General features: G+C 36.4%; 1 protein-coding gene across 1 annotated transcript in view; it reads right to left on the bottom strand.

Moving 5' to 3' along the window:
* The window catches only part of LOC145669887 (nose resistant to fluoxetine protein 6-like), a 193,899-nt gene that overhangs the window by 163,150 nt on the left and 8,373 nt on the right, over positions 1–22,376 (bottom strand). Inside the window, exons 3-4 of the mRNA XM_081738234.1 lie at positions 6,553–6,824; positions 1,819–2,027 (exon numbers count right to left, since the gene is read on the bottom strand). Of these exons, the coding sequence (XP_081594360.1) occupies positions 1,819–2,027; positions 6,553–6,824 (481 nt within the window). The remainder of the gene's footprint in view (positions 1–1,818; positions 2,028–6,552; positions 6,825–22,376) is intronic.

Genomic DNA, 22,376 nt, shown 5'->3' with positions numbered 1-22,376 from the left:
TGCATGCATTTCTTGGGTTTTTGGGGAGAACCTGTGTGCCCCTACTGCATTGATTGCAATTTCGTTTCACAGTTCACGTGTTTCACCCATGTTTCGTCACCAGTAACGATGCGATCGAGTAAAGAGTCACCATCCTTATTGTAGGCGTCCAAAAAGTGCAACGCTGCAGCCATTCGCTGATTTTTGTGGTCCTCTGTCAAGATTTTTGGAATCCATCTTGCACAAAACTTGTGGTAACCAAGCTTTTCGCTGATGATTTCGTGCAACAAACTTCGCGAAATTTGTGGAAAACTCAAAGAAAGTTCCGTTATTGTGAACTTTCGATTTTCACGGACTTTAACTTCGACTTTTTCGACAAGTTCGGCAGTCACTTTGCTGGGTCTCCCACTTCGATCTTCGTCGTGAACATTGGTTCGGCCATTTTTAAATCTTATGACCCACTGTCGCACTCCACCTTCAGTGATAATGTTGTCCCCATACACTTCACACAGCTGCCGATAGATTTCTATCGGTTTACAGTTTTTTGCTGTCAGAAACCTTATTACTGCACGCACCTCGCAGCTCGCGGGATTTTCAATTAACGCAGACATTTCAAACCGTCACAGTATCTTAACGGAGCACAGCACGAACCTCTCACTAGCACGGCTAGATGCCGACTGAGCTGCGCAACGCTCTGACCCCAAGATGGCCGCGCTAGCCCCGCCCCTAGCGGACACAGACGAAAACGTAATCTACTTTCTGGATAGCCCTCGTATCTGCTACCAGATTGACATCAGCAAAAGATACAACCTGGTGAGTGCCATTCTACTTTGGACCCAGGTTGCTATCTTTAATTTTTCCATTTTTTTTTTAGTAGACAACATTGTGTCCATGGCTTTTACCTAGGTTTTCCCATTTCCTCCCACATTCTCACTCTATCAATTATTTCATACTCATATACTTTAATGTATCAATGGGGGCCACGATGGCTTAATGGTATAGGACTTGCCTAAGTGCGTGGGATCCCTGGTTTGAACCCCGGACAAATAAGTTTGCGGTAGGCAACATCGTGTCCGTGGTTTTTCTCAGGGTACACCTGTTTCCTCCCACATCTCATTCCACCAATTCTTCCATTATCATTCACTTGTCTTAATCATTGTCTCCCTTAGCATAACGTGGGACGTTAAACCGGAAATTAATTAATCGAAGCTTTTAGCTTAAAGGTTATAACTGTGGAACGTAAGAAACTGAGACTGAGAGATTTCATTTCATTTCATTTACCTTATAGCAGGGATGCAAACAACCACTCGCCCAGGGCGAAAGATTCATCGGTGCGGGCGAGTATTTAATATCATATCGAAGGGAAGTAAATGATCTCCACTGTGAGATGTGGGCTACTGAAGATATGCCACATGGACTTGATCCCTAGTCTTCCATTGCAAGCGCTGCTATCGGCTGAAGGAATTCCACTCGCTTTCTCTCGCTTAGCAACAGCTGAACCCTTATTGGCTCAACGCGTGTGTGTGTGAGGGTGTGAGCTTTAGTTCGCATTTTTGCCATGGCTCAAGACATTTTGGCAGCACTATAGCTCATTTCTTGGGCTAGTAAAATTTTGTTACTTATTTGCATCTCTGCCTTATAGCACATTCAAAAAAAAATATTGAAATAATAATGGCAACAATACACTTCCTTGTTTCAGGCTATTCTCTTCCTGAAAGCTCGTGAACAAAAAGCCCTATTTCCCTACTCGGATTTTACTTTGGGTTTCATTTAAACATATCTTTGCTCTTTTTCATTAAATGAAAAATAAATAAATAAATAAAAATAGAATTTACTTACATTGCAAATATACTTCCAGTACTTATACTGTGTTCTTCTTTAACGTAGCACATGTCGGGAGAAACTTTCAGTTTAACTGTAAGACCTGAAGAAACGTTAAATTCTTGAATTGTTTCCACCAACGTTTGCTCCAAATCTGATGCAGTGCATGCTGCAGGAATACAAAATGCCCAACTGATTGTTGTGAATCTTGGAATGAAATACCCAGGCTGAAATGAAGAGAAGAGAAATTGTTTCTTGATTTTTGCTTAATAGAGAGACATTAAAATTGATTTTAATTTCTGACTTGTATTGAATATTAGTCAATGGTTGGAAGCCATTCCATAACTGTATAAGTGCCCAAATTTTGATTATTAGTGGAAAAAATAATTTAAAGTTGATTGCGTAAGGTTTTAAAGAAAAGTGTGATTATACAACTATATCACTGACAAATAAAATTATTTTGCTTAGAATTCTTTAATACATGAAATTTCTTTTGTGTAGTTGTCATCTATGAATTTACTCGAATTTTGACCGAAACGATTGTTATAGCAGAACACTGTTATGGTTTTTAATCATTCTATTCGGAGTTCGCCATAAAAAAACGAATCTACTTATAATACAAAATCATTTCAGTCTGTCAGCCAGTGTTTGTGTGTTTCCTTAAGAAAATTTCTCTTGACTGACACCAAATTTTCTCTTTTCCTATCAAATTTTCTCTGATTTGTTGAGTATCCAATTCCTATGACAGAAGTTATGTAATAAGATTAATTTAGCTATGTTAAATGAAGTGCAAACTACATTTGTTTTATTCATTTGCTTTTTGCTTCAATCTTTTACTATTTCCCCCCTTTTTTTACCAAAAAAAAAATACACACAAATACATCCAGCAAACAATCGGTGAAAATTATGCTACTTTGGACACACAGACACAATTGCTATTGTATAGATTTATTTCTGAAGAACACGGAAAAATTTAAGCTTTTGTATTGACCAATCACTCAGTGCGGGAATTAGATTTGGGAAATTTCCCTCAAACTACCAACACTGCTGTCTGTAACGCTACTAGTTAGCAATCGCCGCACCGCTACGTTTGATGCTTGCCTACCTGATTTTTTTTCTGAAAGTGAGTAGTGATGACCAAGGGCGCCGATCCCAGGGGGAGGGGGGTCCGGGCCCCCCAAAATCTTATGTGAGTCCCCGCATTGTATTTATGAATATACAATATTTGATATAATTTGAATGTAATTTGTCTTTAAAATCCTCATATATGCCTTCTGCATCTGAATGCCCCCCTCAAATTTCCAGAGAAATCGACGCCCTTGGTGATGACGCTGAACATCCATGTGCTTTCCTGTTTATTATTAAGACAGGGCCGTGTTTACTAGAAATGAGCTTGTAATTATTTATATAAAGTCACCAAATATTTATTTATTCCATGTGAAGCACAATATCATTTATCAACTAAGCAACATGATCACAGTATATAAACTACAGCTAGTTGTTACCGTTTACTTTCACGATATTGACAAGGCCAGCTTTAATTTCTAAGGGGGGGTCAAGATAGAAAATATAACATAGGCAGAGAGAGTAACAGACGAAGACGTTTTAAAATGGATAGGAGAGAAGAGGACCTTTTAGCCAGCATCCTTCGTTGGAAGGCCAATTGGATAGGACAGATCTTGCGAAGAAATTGTCTTTTCTATACCGCAGAGGAGCAAAGACAGTTTCTAAGGACAGCAATTCTTTTGTATACCAAAACCAAAAGTTTTATATGACCTGACCTACATTACAATACAACATGTCTGGGAGGTAATGGGGGGGGGGGATTGTAGATGATGTCACCAAGGAAGCGCCAGCCCTATTTGCCTCCCCCTTTTAGTGTTGTCACTGCTTTAGGACAGTGCAATATTTAAAAAAAAAAAAATCTTTACCGCCAACTCTCACTCTTAACTAGCAATCTTAATACTGAACTAAGGAAGAAATTGGTCAAGTGCTATATATGGAGCATTGGACTGTATGGTTAAGAGAGTTGGACATTACGGAAGTATTTAAAGTGCTTCGAAATGTGGTGTTCGAGGAAGATGGAGAAGGTAAAATGGACAGAAACAGTAACAAACGAAGATGTCTCAAATCGGATAGGAGAGAAGAGGACGCTTTTACCAGCGTCCTTTTTAGGAAGCCCAATTGGATTGGACATATCTTGCAAAGAAATTGTCTTCCTCATACTGTCATAGAAGGAAAGATGGAAGGAAATTTAGGAATAGGAAGAAGAAGAACACAAGTGATCGATAATTTGAAAAATAGAAGAAAATATTGGAAGTTAAAAAAGGAATGTGAAGATCGAAAAACGTGGAAGAAACATTTCCAGGCTCAAATCTAAATAAATAAATAATAAAAAAAAGCCTTATCAGTGCCAGAACCTTGCCAAAAGGCAGAATACTTAAAATCGTAACACCACTAACTCACAGTAAGCACGGCAATGCTGCCGGAGAAGCCCTCAACAAGGCCGGCATTACCGCCAGTACCGGCTTTGCCAGGGGCAATGCTTTCTTATGGGTGGGTGTTCACGCACCCTACAATGCATTTATATGCAGCACCTAATATATTTCTGCATAAAGTGAGTGAGTGACAATTCGCTGTGTTTTCTTGTTTCTTGTTTCGTTCCTTGTGTTTAAAGTTTTATTTCCATTTCTTTTATATTATAGTTCTTTTCGCAGTCAATTCAGATTCTCAAGAGTAAATTTATAACATTCTATCTAAACAAGAAGTGGTTGAATTTACCTATTCTATTTCTGGTTCTAATATTGATTTCCGTACAGCATAAAGCGTAAAATACATCGAGATGCGTTTTTTTTGGGGGGGGGGGAGGTAATTGATTCAGCGTTCGAAGATTAGGTTTTATCTCGTTCTTTAATCGGTTCAAACCGAGCAAAAATGGCCTTGGGTAGCGACAAGTGGTTTTGTGGAAACGATTCAGGGGTCTTAAAAGAACATCAAAACTCTAAGACTATCTAAACCGGAAGTGGTTGAAATTTACTACTATCTCTGATTTCGATACTGATTTCCGTACACCAAAAAACGGTAAGAAATATCGAGATGGGATTTTTCTTCAATCGATTCAGTTCCCCAAAAGTAGGTTCTATCCTTTTCTTTAACTCTCTATTGAATCCGGAAGTGGTTAAAATTAACGAATTTCGGTTTCAACATTTATCGCCGTAAATCAAATATGATAATAGATAGCGACAGGCGGTTTTCTGCAATCGATTTAAAGTCTCAAGAATACATATGCATATCGTCAGAACTCACAACGCTACCAGAACCGGAAGAGGTTGAAATTTACTATTACTTCCGGTATCAATACTAATCTCCGTAGAACAAAAGCGGTAAGAGATATCGAAATGCAGTTTTTTTGCAATCGATTCAGCTTCCCAATAGTAGGTTCTATATTCTTCTTTAATCATTTATTCTATCTGAAAGTGGTTCAAATAAACGATTTCCGGTTTCAACCTTTATAGCCATGCTACAACAAAAATTTTAGAAATGATGCAAAAACATGGATCAAAAGACAGCCATCTTGGCCAAGAATTTTAGGAATGATCCAAAAAATGGATCAAAAGATTGCGATCTTGGCCAATAATTAGTTTCTGGATCAGGGGCCACAAAATATTTGAACGGCCCCTAAACCAAGTCCTCGTTTTTTTTTTTTTTTTTTTTTTTTAAATAAACACATCATACTAGTTAAGTGACAGTTTGGGATTGGCTACACTGTATGTAGTTCTCCAGATATAAGGCTTACAAGATTTTTGATTGATTGAAATATATAAGATCTTGGATCTGGAGCCACAAATTTTTATAACGACCCCTTAGTCGAATGTTCGTATTTTCTACGGAACAAGAACATCACACTGAGTTAAATAATAGTTTGGGTTTAGTTACACTATATGCAGTTCTCCAGATATAAGGCGTACAAGAAAATTTTTGATTGAAATTTATTGGATCTTTTGATCCAAGAAAACAGTAAAGTAGAGCGAGTAATGTTTTTTAAAATATGGATTTAGAATCCGAGGAACAGATTCGATCTTTGATCTTATCAACTTATTGCTACCAGTACTTATAAATGTACTACTTTAAGTGTGAATATTGAATTCCGCTAGTTTGGAGGTCTACTGTAGGTTCACACCCATGGCGGGTCCAGGGGGGCGATCGGGGCGATTGCCCCCCCCCCCCCAGAAGAGGAAAGTTTTTTTTTAAATGTTATATATAAATAAAACTCATCCCAGTTTGGAGCTCTTAAAAGTAGCTCTAAGTGGCAGTATTACAACCCCCCCTCCAGAAGTCCTAGATCCGCCTTTGGTTCACACACATTGTGAAACCAAACTCACTTGCTTTTTCGTTAACCACGAAAACATTGTAGAATTATTAATTTTTATATAAGCTTATTAAACACAAAACTTATACTTCCTCGTTTGATTCATTATATAATGAAATGAAACGTACTATTAGAGCAAGTGCAGAAAAGTAGAATGTTATATATTTCAGTTTTTTTTTTTTTTTTTTTTTTTTATGAAGTAAAATTTTTAGACGGAAATACCATGAAGAATGTTGAGGTAGGTCATCATGTTGTATCTGTTTCTCTGGAAACCAAAATTAGTGTAATGAATGCAATATTGTCACGTCATCGCTAAGAGTCTTTATTTTAGCGCACGCCACAATGCTTATAGGCTTATAAACCGGTATTTGTAATCTACTTACATCATCAATTTCTCCTCGCACGAACCCATAAGCTTCTGCTAGTTCTACCACGTACTGGAGTGATTCCTTTCCTTCCGAGGGCGCTGGTGTCGCTGCTACGTCGAAATAAGCCAAGCAATACTTTCCTTTCACTGTTATATAATCATCAAAATCCCAGTCATAACGAGAAGTTATGATGGATTCCTCAACGGCTAAGCATTGGTCAAAATCGCCCAGTTGATTTACATTGCCCCGAAGGATTCCCGAAGGCAGTTTGGCTGAAGAATCAAACACTAAAAAGAAAATAAAACGCAATATTATTATCTATACGTAAAGAAATGTTAATGCTTTCGCAATTTGTACCATATACATTAGGTTTGTAAGCAGGTAATGTAAGTATTATTCAAGACAAACTGGGCCTTATGCAGAATCATTTTGAAGTGCTATTAGCGCCCTACTAAAGAGTTCGACTAACATAAGTTTCCTGCAGTAGTCAGTGTTTTAGTATGAAGCTAATCAAACTTCGAAACGACTCTGCATAAGGCCGACTTAGTTTAACATAGAAATCTTTCAGTTTAACGTCTCACGTTATAACCTTTAGGCTATGGGAAAGTTTTACGTCCCACTATTATGCCGGTTAGTCTAAAGGAGACGTTAATGATGAGAAATGAATGAAATGATGTAATGAAAAAAGTGGTAGGAAACAGGAGAACCCTGAGAAAACCCACGCATACGGTGTTTGTCCGCCACAAAGTTCACTTGGCGCGAGATTGCCTAAGGGAGACTATGATTAAAGCAAGTGAATGATAAATAAAAATTGGTGGAATGATAAAGTGGGTGGAAACTTGAGTGCCCGAGAAAATTCACGGGTACGATGTTGTCCACCACAAACTTACTTGGCCGGGATGGAACCAAGGACCCCACGTATTAGAGTTAAGTGCTCTACTACTGAGCCACCGTTCCCCCAAGTTTAATATGGAATCGTAGCCATGGAGGGGGTCACGGGGATAAGGTTCCTCCGGAATCCTGATATAACATGTAATGATTTGCATTATTTTCTTATGTAACTAAATTCTACTGGATGTATGGGCATTTATCTCCTCATCTTCACCCACTCCCAAACATCTTCACCATAGGCACAGACTTTTATTATTTATTTATTTTATTTTATTTTATTTTGTTTTATATATATTTTTAATGGGTGTTCTCGTTTCCTTAGGCAACTTATAAGATAGATCACGTTGTCTCTTATTTTAAAATGTATTTTTAACAGTTCCAATAGACCAGTGATTTCCAATTGGGGAGGTCCCCCTGAGAGTCGTGAAAGAGCATGAAGACGGTACAAGCTACTGAAATAAAATGATTTGTGAAATTATTTATAAACTGGAAAAAAGTGTCAAAACGAAAACGGTAATCATTGAGATTTTCATTTCAAATTTGTTTAGGAATATTAGCAAATAATAATAATAATAATAATAATAATAATAATAATAATAATAATAATAATAATAATAATAATAATAATAATAATAATAATAATAATAATAAACACACTTCTAAACACATCAAAATAATTTGAATGAAAATTAATAATGACTTAACTGTAGAGATGCGCACGAGTCGACACATGTCTCGAATCTCGACTCGAATTCCTTACAGTGAGATTTACAAGATTGTGTTGTTAATATATCCAACTGTTCGTTGCTCCGCATGATAACTCTTGAACAGATATAAAATTTTAAATTATGTTATTTATTTATTTATTTGTTTTAGATAGCTAGAATTAATATCTCGGCAGGGTTTGTTAGTGGAATCAATTCGTTAACATATGAACAGAAAACGGCGATTGTAACGGTGGCTATCTATAGTAATTATCCCATACATGTAACAAAGTTTTTGAATTCTGTTTTTTTTTTTCTTTCAATACATAGCTAGAGCGATTATCTTGGCCGAATTTGTTACTGGAGTCAATCCGTTAACATATTAACGGTTAACGACAAGTATAACGATGGCTATCCATAGCCCATGTCCCATACATGTAACAGTTTTTGAATTCTGTTTTTGTTTCCTTTCAATATATAGCTATAACGTTTACCTTGGCCGAATTAGTTAGTGGAGTCAATCCGTTAACATATTAACGGAAAACGGCGATTGTAACGATGGCTATCCATAGCCCATGTCCCATACATGTAACAGTTTTTGAATTCTGTTTTTGTTTCCTTTCAATATATAGCTATAACGTTTACCTTGGCCGAATTAGTTAGTGGAGTCAATCCGTTAACATATTAACGGAAAACGGCGATTGTAACGATGGCTATCCATAGCCCATGTCCCATACATGTAACAAAGTTTTTGAATTCTTTTTTTTTTCTTTTCAATACATAGCTAGAGCGATTATCTTGACTGAATTTGTTAGTAGAGTCAATCCGTTAACACATTAACGCAAAACGTCGATTGTGACGGGGGCTATCTATATCCCATATCCCATAGGCTACATGTAACATAGTTTTTGAATTCTGTTTTTTTTTTTTTTTTCCTTTCAATACATAGCTAGACCGATTCTCTTGGCCGAATTTGCTAGTGGAGTCAATCCGTTAACATATTAACGGTTAACGACAACTATAACGATGGCTATTCATAGTCCATGTCCCATACATGTAACAAACTTTTTGAATTCTGTGTGTGTGTATGTATTTTTGATTTAATGTGAGCTTAGCGTTCCTTTCAATAGCAAGGCTTATGACACGTGGATACATTTTAATGTAGGATCCGAATCACATGAACTGCCGGGAATGGAACCCGGGTCTCCCACGCCAAAGACGCGTACGCCAACGGCTAAATGGTTTGTGATGAGATGACTTTATAAAGGATTTAAACCTTCTTAAATGTGTAATTAAGCTAAGTTTAGCATGAATAGAGAGTTATCAAAGAATGAACACATGTTCGTACTTAAAAAATGGTGGTTATATAACTACAATTACCAAACGCGTTCACCGAATATCAGTCCAATGGACTTTTCTGTTTGGGGAAGTTCTTTTCTGACAAGTAAAATACAGATCTACGGCATTTAAAAGATTATTTTCCTTCTGAATTTCATAAATTACCATCCAACAACATTACTGACTTAATATGTTTTCCGTGCTTCGAAGATACAATTTGTAAAATTGAAAATAATGAAGAAACTCTTTGAAAACTTGACATAGGTAATTTAAGGATTTCGGATTTAGATTTCTGGGCTTTCGGCATCTATAGCCATATTAGCCCATCACGTTTTAAGGGATGACGTCCCTCAGTGAGCACACTAACCGGAGAAAGGGGAGGAAGGAAGCGGGCTGGGACCTATATGTAAGGTGCCAACCCAGAATTTGCCTGGTGTGAATGAGAAAATCCTTATTCGGGATAGCTAGCCTGAAAGAGCTTTTTACACTTTTTCGACCGAGTGCCTCCAGCGGGAATCGAAACCGGGTCCGCTCGCACCGATGGCGAGAGTGTTAGCAACTACGCTACGCTGGGCCACAATAATTACAGTTTAGTAGTTGATAAATAATTTATTCCAAATGCGTTTTTATCAAGAGACTTACGGAACACTTTGTAGTGTTTCGAAATTTCTTGTATATATTGTGTTTTTTTTTTTATTATTATTATTTATTTATTTAATCTACCCTTGTAATCCTGTGTTCAAACGTTCTACAAAATTCATGTGTGCGACAAGAATACGGATAAATGCTCTAGTGATCGTAACTAAGAATAGTATTTTATGTTGAAGTATGTAGTGAACTCGGAAGCCAGTACAGTTAGTTACCATGTTACTTTTATAATATTTTTATCTCATTTTTTTAAAGTGCTCCCACGCTTTGGTTATCCATAAGTTGCCGTATCGTTATTCCGATTCTTTAAAATGTTCACATACGTAAAAATCTCGATTGCTGTAAAGCCGCAGCAGAAAAAAGTATAGTTGATGGCAAAACATGATTCAATGTTCTGCATTACTGATCCGATCACAGGTAATTTAAGTGCGTTGTGAATCATGTAAATAAATCACAGAAATCCTGGAAGTGTAAGGAAACAACATAATCTGGTAGACCAATTCTTTCCAATTACTTCAGAGATACGGGGACCTTTCTTTATTTTTAAGGGCGAGGTACGGATTCCACAGCTTTAAATTTTAATATTTACTTAGTACAGGGTGGCCACAAATTTTCATTACTCCTTGATAAATGCTAATGTAAGTTTTCCCGTACTCCTTTATAAATGCTAAAGTAAGGTTTTCCATTGTTTCAGATTGTGTGAACAATAGCTTATAGTTCCAGTTACAGTACTGAAGAACATGTTACTGCAAGTTGTTGGGTGCATGAGAGAAAACATACAGGTAAGACACTGGGAGAAGCGCATGCAGACTTTCGGATAAGATTTCAACGAAATCCTGCCCCAAAACAAACGCTTTTACGTGAACAGGAACTATTTGCCACAGGAAGTGTGAAGGATAAGAAAAGAAGTGGCAGACCGTCCACACGAGCAGAAACATGTAGTTTCGTCGCGACGTCCATGCGGAGATCGTCGCAGAAGTCGACGCGTAAGCGATCTCCCTAACTGGGTATACCATGCAAAAACACATGAAACAAACTTAGGCCTCCACCAATAGCGACTTACTCCCGTGCAAGAATTATCAGATGCAGACATGGATCAGAGAGTGGAGGCACGTGCGATACTCCTTTGTCATCAGAATGGCGGTCGACAAACTGATCCTTTGGGCACTTAATGTTTCCTATGTCAATAAAACTTCTCCAAAGCATTGTTGTTCATGCTCATGAGGAGTCACAGAACTTTGTGGACACCCTGTAGTAGTAGTAATAGTTGAAAGGTAGATAGCAAAGTTAGAAACTTTTATTTACGTTACAAATATACAAAAACCAGCACGTACATATAGGAGGTGCATGGCGTTATTAACATAATTTATAAATAATAAGATGTATATAATCTCATTGACCTTAACATTTGTTCCATGGACACCAAGTGGTTTGCAGTCCAACAATTGGGAAAGACTGCACTGGATAATTACTTTCTAATCGATAGATTTACAAAATATACATATTCTGCAGATTGTATCGGATTCCACGTTAATCAGTAGATCCCGTCTCATATAGCCTCGCTGCTGAAAGGGAGTGTTAAAATCAACTCAACTCAACTCATTTTTTGAGCAATTTAGTTGGAAAACAAAAGTAAATCGACCCAAACCTAACTATAACTTTAATATTAAAAACTTCAAAAATGATTGTAATGTACACGGACGTACGCAAGAATTGATTTCGGGCTTGGTCCAAAGATTTTCGGTGGAGATCCAAATCTAATAAGTGTATAAATTGTATTAAAGTTTGTGAAATTGACCCTAAAATTATACTAAATTTATAGAAAAGTTGGGATTTCGGGAGGGTGGTTTCATCCCTTGCGAACGTCCCTACTAATGTCTATATGATAAGCCTATTATTAAAACCTAATTAACCAGGTTCCAATGAGAATAAGTTAACAATTTTATATATATATTGTAAGTTGATAAATTCAAATTCAAACAACTAAGCATATTACACAGTTTTAAATTATATTTTAGTGCAAACTGTTGCATATGCTAATGAATAGTCTCACATCCTTTTTTACAAGTTCAAAATTCCTCCTACGATATTATTCCTGATATCAGTATATCACAATCGATAGAAACTCTGATATAATCGAGATGGTGTTAACAGAGTAAGGCTAAGATGTTAAAAACCAAATTATTTTAAACATAACGTTGGTGTGTCGGTTAGACAGGAGATGAAAAGGCAACCTGTTGCGTTCTCTCTCTGAGTACTAAGTTATATCGCTGGATTGTGTTGTCAATAAAGTGTGGGAAATATTTTTTCTAATTATAACCTTTCCCTTGCAGTAACATTTAAAAACATGTTAACGATGTCCAGGACTATTGTTTCTTTTATTTATTTAAAAAAGGGAGGAGAGAAATCGTTTTACGAGGAAAATAGCAGCGTATTAACTAAAACGTGCCTGAAAAACGTAAAACTAGTGGGGGAACATAAGATCTGGCAGCTGATCTCTCGGTCCAACCTCTAGGTTCCTGTCCGTTTCGCACGTAAGGGTTATAAAACGATGAAATCCGTCAGTACTTCATATTCGATTTTGTCTTTATTTAACCTCTTCGGACGCCGAGTATCGTATACGACACACACACACAATTAGCATTATCTTGATAAAGTGACAACACGGCACAAACGACACGCATATTTTGCTTCTCTTTCTTGTCGCCAGAGTGGGCGCTGCATTCGATAGAAGCTTGACAATTGAAGAACGCTTTCCGGTGGTCCTAGGTAGAGCTTCTGGAGGCAAGAAATATCGCAGAAACAGAAAAACTGTCACAATTACGTAAGTATTCTACTTCTCTTTCTTTAACGTTTTTTTTTTTTTTTTTTTTGCAATGCATGTTGATTTGCTCTTCTATTGTGTGTGTGTAGGGGGGATGGATACCTTTTGTTTTATCATGTGTCGTATGTGACACTATGAAACCTACCGCTACGAAAGATGATTATTTATAATCTAGAGATATGTTTTCAATCTTTTCACTTGGATTTTATGAATATGTATTAAGTATGTAACACACACAGCCGTACGTAGTGGGGCAGCAAGGGGGCCAGATCACTACCAGAACATCTTTTCTTACTTTTTATTGGTGTCCTATATGACACATATGATTGTAACTAGTCTATAAAAAAAATAATAATTTCGCTTATTTGCATCCGTGGAACGAAAGCATTAAGCGAATATAAAATTTAAAAGATAAAACTATTTTGTTCTACTAGTGACATTAAAGAGGAGTTCATTATAATAGAGATCGTTAGTCGGTTGGGAGTTAAAACAATGTATGACAACCATATGCAATTTTCATGACTATCAAAATGCTTTCCGGACAGGAATTTTGAGATATACGAAGTAAAAATCATTCGGAGCGGGTATATAGTGATTGATCAAGCTGTCTCAGTGGAAGAGTGCAGAAGATCTGTTGTTAAAAGGTGTAAAGATGACGAGGAGTATTCATGTCCGGTAAGCACTTTGAACAATGGATATTATATACTGGTTGTACCAAATTTCACAAAATTAAATCCCCACGTTACGCGGGTTTGCATATCCAGGCTCCTAACTATGAAAATATTTTCGCTCACTCCAACCTCAATCATTTCACGAATTCAACCTGTTTTACGTATGTTATTAGGACATAACATCGATTGTGATTTATTCTAAAAACACTTTTATACATTGCAAGAGCTGTAACGTCCAAATATTTACTGAGAACTCATAGTCGTATCTGAATAAACAAAAGCGAGTATGGAACAGTAAACTGCTTTCACAAAAGGCAAAAGAAGGTGTGCAAAGGCATACAAAACGGTCGAGTGGTTTGGGTCGATACACTATTAATCACATGTTTGTGTGTTCAAACCCGGTAGCAAGTTGTTTCTTTTTTAAGTGTCTTCCTATTTTCATCCGGAGGCTGAAAATATTTCTTTGAGTAACTCATTGAAAACTTCTTTTGTTTCAAATTCGATTAGAACGGAACATTATATGACTTGCGAATCTTACATCCATAGCTTAAAAAAAATGAAGTATACTCACTACTCCATTATCCTCTGATTTGTAACGAAAAACTATTTATAAACAGTGGTGACTTCAGAAAATTATCCTCGGGGGGAATTTCAATATTCGGGTGGATTGCAAACATTGGTAGTCCACATTGAGCACGATCGAATATATGGTCCTGAAGGCGGAAATTTCTTAGCTCGAGAAGGATCTCAAATTCTCCCTCAGATCACGTCCTCAAAGCATCATTGCTTAAAAGCTTTTCGTAACAAATATAATATTACACTTGTTTCTCGTTCTACATTTAGAATTGGTAAAATCATAACTTATAGAGGATTATAATAAAAGCATAAAAATTACAATACCAATCATGTATAAATTATCTTGTAAGTTACCAACTTTGGGTCAGATTAAAACTCAAATATTTGTTTTCGGATTGCACTTAGAAGTAAGTCCTCTCTATATAATCCTGATTGGAAAGCCATGTTTAACACTAATTAATTAATCAATATTTATACGAATATTTTTTTATTTTACCATTTTTACTATTCAATATTATATACACTTCATTTCCAAAATCAAAATTTCGAAAATGTATATTGCACGAGTGCAGACTCGCAAATAAATGACTATTTATCATATATATTGGTCTCTATTCGAAATTCTATTTAATCGAATCCGACAAGAACACAGACAGAAACAACGAGAACAGGTGAAAAAAAGAGAGAAAAAGGCGTTGTACCCGACGGGGACTCGAAGTAAGTTCAAGTAGTGATTTACAAGCCGAACGCCTTAGACCACTCGGCTATGGTAACAACTAGTGATTGTAGTAAAGGCTTCGAGTAGTAGTTCTTATTACAGAATAACATTTTCTATTGCCTAAAATTTAAACCTAATTTACTTTGATATAATATATCTATTAATTTGTTACATGAACACGTTTTCGTTACTTTGATGAATGATGTATGTTGTTGATATAGATTCTATTACACGTTCTTTCGTAAATATTATAGAAAGTATCAGGGTTATTTATGATCTTTCATGGAAATTGACTGGCGCATGCGCAGTACACAGACAGTTCAATTGGAAGGCGAGGAAGGAAACGCTAACACACTGTTAGAATGTTTCCCTCGCAAGCAGTAGTTCCCAACCGAAGGACGGCGGGACGCACTTCGTCCTCTTGGGGTGGCGTGAAGGGTTTACGAAATCCCTTCGTTGTCTTGTATTTCTTGAATGATTATACGCAATATCCAGTCACATCTTCTACACATTTGGAAGTGATAAATCGTAGTATAAAGAAACTGTCCTCCACACACAGTGATTGTTGCTTTTCCAAGATTATAAACTGAAACACTTTTTATTTCAATAGAATATAAAAGTTTCAATGGGAGGGGTTACAACCCCCTCAACCCCCTGGGTCTTCGATATGTCACCGCCTAAACTGTAACTTTCAAGTTAGAATCGAAAAATGGAGACATGTGACCTACTAAATATATTTTTAGTTCATTATACATTTTCATAAATAAAATATCCACAATTACAATGACAGTAAATGCTAAGTAGTCTATTGTAAATCTTTGTACTTTCATTTTCCCTCTTTCTTCTCAACTGAGCTTGAAAAATGTAAAAATGGGAGGTTTAGAATTTCAAATATTACGTATATTTTAGCGTATTACGAAATTATATCTAATAGAATCCGACAGGATCACAAACAGAAACGTCAAGAAGAGGTAAAACCAAATTGTACTGTGGTGGGATTCGAACTACTCTTTAATGATGCCTCAGAATCTCTAGCCGAATGCCTTAGTCCACTCGGCTAATGTGACAAGTTGAAAATATAGTAAGCGTGTTTCATGTTCAATCTTTTGTTACAGTATGAAATTTATTTTGTATTCTCTGATGTTTAAGCCTATTTTGGTCTGATGTAATAGTCTGTTGAAATTGTTTTATGTTTACGGTGTTCTTTACTTTGACGAATGATGTTGTTAATATAGGTTCTATTACGTATTCGTTCATAAATATTACAACAATTGTCAGGATTATTTATGATCTTTCATGAAAATTGACTGATGCATGCGCAGTAGAAACAGAAAGATGCACTTTACCGACATTTGTCATACACGCCAGAACGCAAATTTCTAACAGGTTCTGAAAATGCCTCGCTCTAAAGGTTGTGGAGAACTGTCTGTTGCTCTGAGAGGAGAAATCATAGGCCGAGCAAAAATGGGACAAACTGTGCCTCAGATCGCTAGAGATCTGGGATGTGACAAGAAAACGATCAAGAAATGGGTTCAGCGACATGAAGAAGGTGGTGAATGGTTCAGGTCTCGGTCAAGAAGTGGAAGGCCAAAAGTGACAACTGCAGCTCAAGATCAAGCTTTAGTTACAGAAGTAATCAACAGACCTCTACGCCACACGTCAATCCTCTTGGACAAAGCCAGAGAATATAATTGTTCTCACGAAACAATAAGAAGAAGATTATTGGGGGCTGGTTTACACTGTTCAAGACCCGCTAGGAAGACTCTCCTGACTGAAACTCACAAGGCCAAACGAATGGAATAGGCACAGAATAACATAACCCAACCTCAGTCATATTGGGACTTAGGCATTTGGACCGACGAGAATGTTTTCAAGTCTAACCAACAAGGCAGAGTTATATTGTATAGACCGCGCGGAACCAGGTATGCTGAACAAAATATTATCAGAACTTCTTGTTCAGGGCGAATATCAGCACACTTTTGGGGATACATGATGGATGTTGTCATATATATTTATGTATGACAACAGCGCTGTTCACACTTCCCGGCAAACACGAGAGTGGCTAAGTGAACATCCAGAGTTAATTTGTATTGAGTGGCCCCTCTATCCCCAGATTTGAACCCAATTGAACATCTGTGGGCCTACATGGTGCAAGAATGGGAAGAGAGACGTGAAGACAGAGACCAAACGTTTCTTCAAAATCATGTTATGGAACTGTGGGCAACATTTTCGTGACACACCGTCATATTGCTCGAGACTTGTATCTAGTATTCCCTCCAGACTTCAAGAAGTTATTGACTCTGGAGGTGATTACACGAAGTACTAGTGTGTTATTTTTTGTGTAAACATTTATTTAAGTTTCATTTATTTATTATATTTTTTCAAGAGCAATACTTTCGTTCTTCATTCTTTTCCTTTTCTTGTTTACTTATTAGTTCGTTAAAACGTAAAGGAAGAGTAGTATATCTTGAAAAAGTATTTGTGAATTTACTTTGAACGTTTCTAAGAATACATTTACTTTTTTTCCTTACTCTATATCATGCCCAATATTACTTTCATTTCAGTTAATTAATAACTTCATTCCACATCTCGGATAAAAGTATTATTGTCTTTGTAACGATGTTTTTCCTTTTTATTGTGTAATTTCTAGTTTCACTGAATTATCTCAATTCGAATGAATAAATCACATTTTGTTTATTGTCCCTTCCTTAGCTAGGTTCGAATTCCAGAACAATGTGGTGTAATTTACGTTCTTTATTCTTCATATTCTGCAGTAATGACAATATTAATTCTTTTTCATGAGTCCAGTTCATCAGTGAGAACTTGGACAAACATTAACCTGGTGATTCTTTACGCAATTTCAAGCGTAAAATACATTTTAGCTGTTCTTTATACTTCACAGCGATGAAACATTCTAACAGTGGGTTAGCGTTTCCTTTTTGCCTTCCAATTGAACTGTCTGTGTACTGCGCATGCGCCAGTCAATTTCCATAAAAGATCATAAATAACCCTGATACTTCTATAATATTTACGAAAGAACGTTTAATAGAATCTATATCAACAACATATATCATTCATCAAAGTAACGAAAACGTGTTCATGAAACAAATTAATAGATATATTATATCAAAGTAAATTAGGTTTAAATTTTAGGCAATAGAAAATGTTATTCTATAATAAGACTACTACTCGAAGCCTTTACTACAATCACTAGTTGTTACCATAGCCGAGTGGTCTAAGGCGTTCGGCTTATAAAGCACCATTCGAACTAAGTTCGAGTCCCCGCCAATTTTTCTCTCTTTTTTTTTAACCTGTTCTGTCTGTGTTCTTGTCGGATTCGATTAAACAGAATTTCGAATATATGATAAATAATCATTTATTTGCGAATCTGCACTCGTACAATATACATTTTCGAGATTTTGATTTTGGAAATGAAGTGTATATAATATTGAATAGTAAAAATAGTAAAATAAAAAAAATATTTGTATAAATATTGATTAATTAATTAGAATTATACATGGCTTTCCAATCAGGATTATATAGAGAGGACTTACTTCTAAGTGCAATCCGAAAAGAAATATTTGACTTTTAATCTGACCCAAAGTTGGTAACTTACAGGATAATTTATACATGATTGGTATTGTAATTTTTATGCTTTTATTATAATCCTCTATAAGTTATGATTTTACCAATTCTAAATGTAGAACGAGGAACAAGTGTAATATTATATTTGTTACGAAAAGCTTTTAAGCACTGATGCTTTGAGGACGTGATCTGAGGAAGAATTTGAGACCCTTCTCGAGCTAAGAAATTTCCGCCTTCAGGACCATATATTCGATCGTGCTCAATGTGGACTACCAATGTTTGCAATCCACCCGAATATTGAAATTCCCCCCGAGGATAATTTTCTGAAGTCACCACTGTTTATAAATAGTTTTTCGTTACAAATCAGAGGATAATGGAGTAGTGAGTATACTTCATTTTCTTTTTAAGCTATGGATTTAAGATTCGCAATTCATATAATGTTCCGTTCTAATCAAATTTGAAACAAAAGAAGTTTTCAATGAGTTACTCAAAGAAATATTTTCAGCCTCCGGATGAAAATAGGAAGACACTTAAAAAAGAAACAACTTGCTACCGGGTTTGAACACACAAACATGTGATTAATAGTGTATCGACCCAAACCACTCGACCGTTTTGTATGCCTTTGCACACCTTCTTTTGCCTTTTGTGAAAGCAGTTTACTGTTCCATACTCGCTTTTGTTTATTCAGATACGACTATGAGTTCTCAGTAAATATTTGGACGTTACAGCTCTTGCAATGTATAAAAGTGTTTTTAGAATAAATCACAATCGATATTATGTCCTAATAACATACGTAAAACAGGTTGAATTCGTGAAATTATTGAGGTTGGAGTGAGCGTAAATGTTTTCATAGTTAGGAGCCTGGATATGCAAACCCGCTTAACGTGGGGATTTAATTTTGTGAAATTTGGTACTTGCAGGCAACTGACTTTTACCACATCGAAATACCCTGAGATCCCATGGTATTACAAGTGTCTGAATTTCGGTGGTTGAATATATCGAAAAGTAGTGTAATTTGTCCTGTATCTGTAGCAATACATATTTCAATTTCACTGTACTTTCTTTGTGTTTACCGCCCTAGGGAAACTCACCTTCTGGACGTGTCTCGTAGTTTCGAACTGACTGTGTAACACGACAGTAGCTACTATTGAAAGCCATGTTTAGCACAGGATATTTCAGATTGTCTCCGTAAGTCATACAAAGATTTCCATCTCCACATCCAAATGTGAAAAAACACAAATACCAAAAGAAGAAAAACAAAGTTACTTTGTTTTGTGAATGAGTTGGAATTTCCGCCCGATCTTATTCTCTGACAGGATCTCAAAGTGGTTGTAAGACACAACATTTATGTTGCTAAGATGTTTGGCAAGAATTCTGTCAAATATCACCTGAATAAACAGAAAAAAAAAGTCTCAGTTGGAAGTCTGCCGAGTCGAGTCAAGTCGGCTACTCACTACTGAAACAAACAAGACGTTACGTGTCTGGCAGCAGGCAAGGAAGTAGATAATATGAAAGTGGTACAACTTTTTAAGACAAGATTTTTGTTGTTTTCTGTTCATTTCATATTTCATACTTTCTTAACATATCATACAGTATTTGATTACACAGGAAACCAATAAGCAGAAAATAAAGTAAAATAACGTTGCGTAATGTGAATTTGTGATTAATATTCGGGTAGAAAAAAAAGTTTCTTAATGGAGGAAGCTCGTTTTCACTATTTGTTTGTTTTTTACATACTGTACGAAAAGTGACTTCTTGTCCTGGCTGGCAAGTATCTCGGTGGGTAGGGGTTATTTTCCTGCTAAACACAGAAGCTAGAAATCATTTTACACAGACTTAAAAAAAAAAAAAAAAATCATTCCAATTTTTATTATCTCTTGACAGTCTTTAACATTGGCGGATTTAGCCCGGGGCCGTGGGGGCCTAGGCCCCCAGATTTTTGAGTAATAAAAATATTTTTGAAAGTTTATAGTAAACTCATAATTGGAGACGAAGCTTTTTCGTTAATGCGATGCGATGCGAAACGTTAAAAAAAATGCGTATTTGTTTCAGGAGACCTCAAACTTATGGTTTCAGAGCCAGAAATCACTTTTATGTTATCGCAAATTTTTGTGAAATTCGGCGTTACTTGCGATAAATACGAATAAAAACGAAAAAAAGTGTATTTCTTGTTAATAACTTAAAAGCACATTTCCAATATTATTTAACTTAAGTTGGATTTACGAAAAAGCTCTGCGAGTTATTTGATCCTGAAACTGTTTCACTTCATAAATATCCAGACTTCAACGAAACTGAACTGTTGTTTAAATTAGTGTTGCCACGAGACGAGACATTTCTCGTGTCTCGTCTCGTCTCGTCTCGTAAACGAGACGAGACACGAGACGGGACAGAACCCTCTTAGACGAGATACGAGTCGAGACAGACTACTTGTCCCGTCTCGAAAACGAGACGAGATACGAGACGAGACGGGACGTCTCGTGAAATGTCTCGTCTTGTCTCGTGTCTCGAAAATAAAAACGCTGGCGGGAATGGCCAAGATTGAAATTGCCAGTGGTCATATAGATTGCAAAAAGAAAATCCGCTTTGTGAGAAAACATGTTGAAAAGCCTTCATAGAAAAGTGTCCTCTGTCTATTGAATGAAACAATCGTGATACATGAGCTTCCAGGAATATCATCCTTAATGTCTTGTCCCCAATTCCCCTTGCTGTAAACTGAGGAATTCTCTTTTTTTTTTTATTTCTGGCTGGAATGATGACAAACAAAATCAAAGACAGGGAAGATTTTTTACAAGGTCAAGAAACCGAACTACCACCACCATCTATTCAATTTGAAAACTGGGTAAGGTCTACACTTGTCTGTACTCTCTGGTGGCGGTATTCTTTTTGGTATATGAATCGAAAATGGCAATTGAAGTATGTTTTCTTGCAACTAAAATTTTGTCTTCTCTCTCTCTCTCTCTCTCTCTCTCTCCCACACACACACACACACATACACACACACATAAAAACACACTTTTACCATTTTACGAATCGCTCGCTTATTATACAGCAGTCATGTTGTAAAATTCACCTCTTCGTTTGGAAGGCGGGCGGACGACAAAAGAAGCAAAGATATTATCGACGAACCCTTCAAATTGTTTGCTTTCAGCAAATTTATGATACTAATAATAACACTTTAGGTAAAGAAGTTTTACAGGGGTACCTTCGTTTTGTTACGCGGAAATGTTTGATCTGACCAGAGTGCGAAATTGCCCTCTGCTTCGAGAGGAGGGGAATACTTCCCTTTCCTAGTGAATAATATTCATTAGGACCTGAATTATCTTCAGAAATTGTTTCTTACAGGGGCACTAAACCTCTCGAACTTGATAAGTGTAAAGAACATTTGGTATAATATTCATGGAACTCCGTTGAAAGCAGAAAATATCATGAGAATGATCAAAATTCGAACATTGAAGAATATAATTAACAGAAAAAAATAGGATACCCAAACCATATTTTTAAACCTGCTATAAAATGTATATCCTATATTTTTACTAATTCCTTACTCCCATGAAAGTATCCTGGGAGGATATTCTCTCCATTTTTTTCAGACTGAAATCCTTTTATCCCGTACGATTCCCTCCCCCCCTGACACAGTACGAAAAAACAAATGTTGTTAAAACCCATACACATGACCCTTCCGGGTCTCAACCCGGAGCCTTCAAGCCGATGGTCTATCGCCGCAGACCGCTCGGCTTGGTATAAAGATGTACTTTGTATGATTGCAAATAGATCCCGACAATATAAGGAACTTTAATCCAAAATGGCCACCCAAAAATCAACTTTTTTTTTAGCCATTAGCTAGTCTGGGTGTACTGTCATGAGTTTGTTACACAAACGGGGCA

This window comes from Thermobia domestica, chromosome 14 (assembly GCF_964235325.1).
Source record: "Thermobia domestica chromosome 14, izTheDome1.hap1.1, whole genome shotgun sequence".
Taxonomy (NCBI): domain Eukaryota; kingdom Metazoa; phylum Arthropoda; class Insecta; order Zygentoma; family Lepismatidae; genus Thermobia; species Thermobia domestica.
The sequence above is the reverse complement of the archived record's forward strand: the minus strand, read 5'-3'. Positions and strand labels throughout refer to the sequence as shown.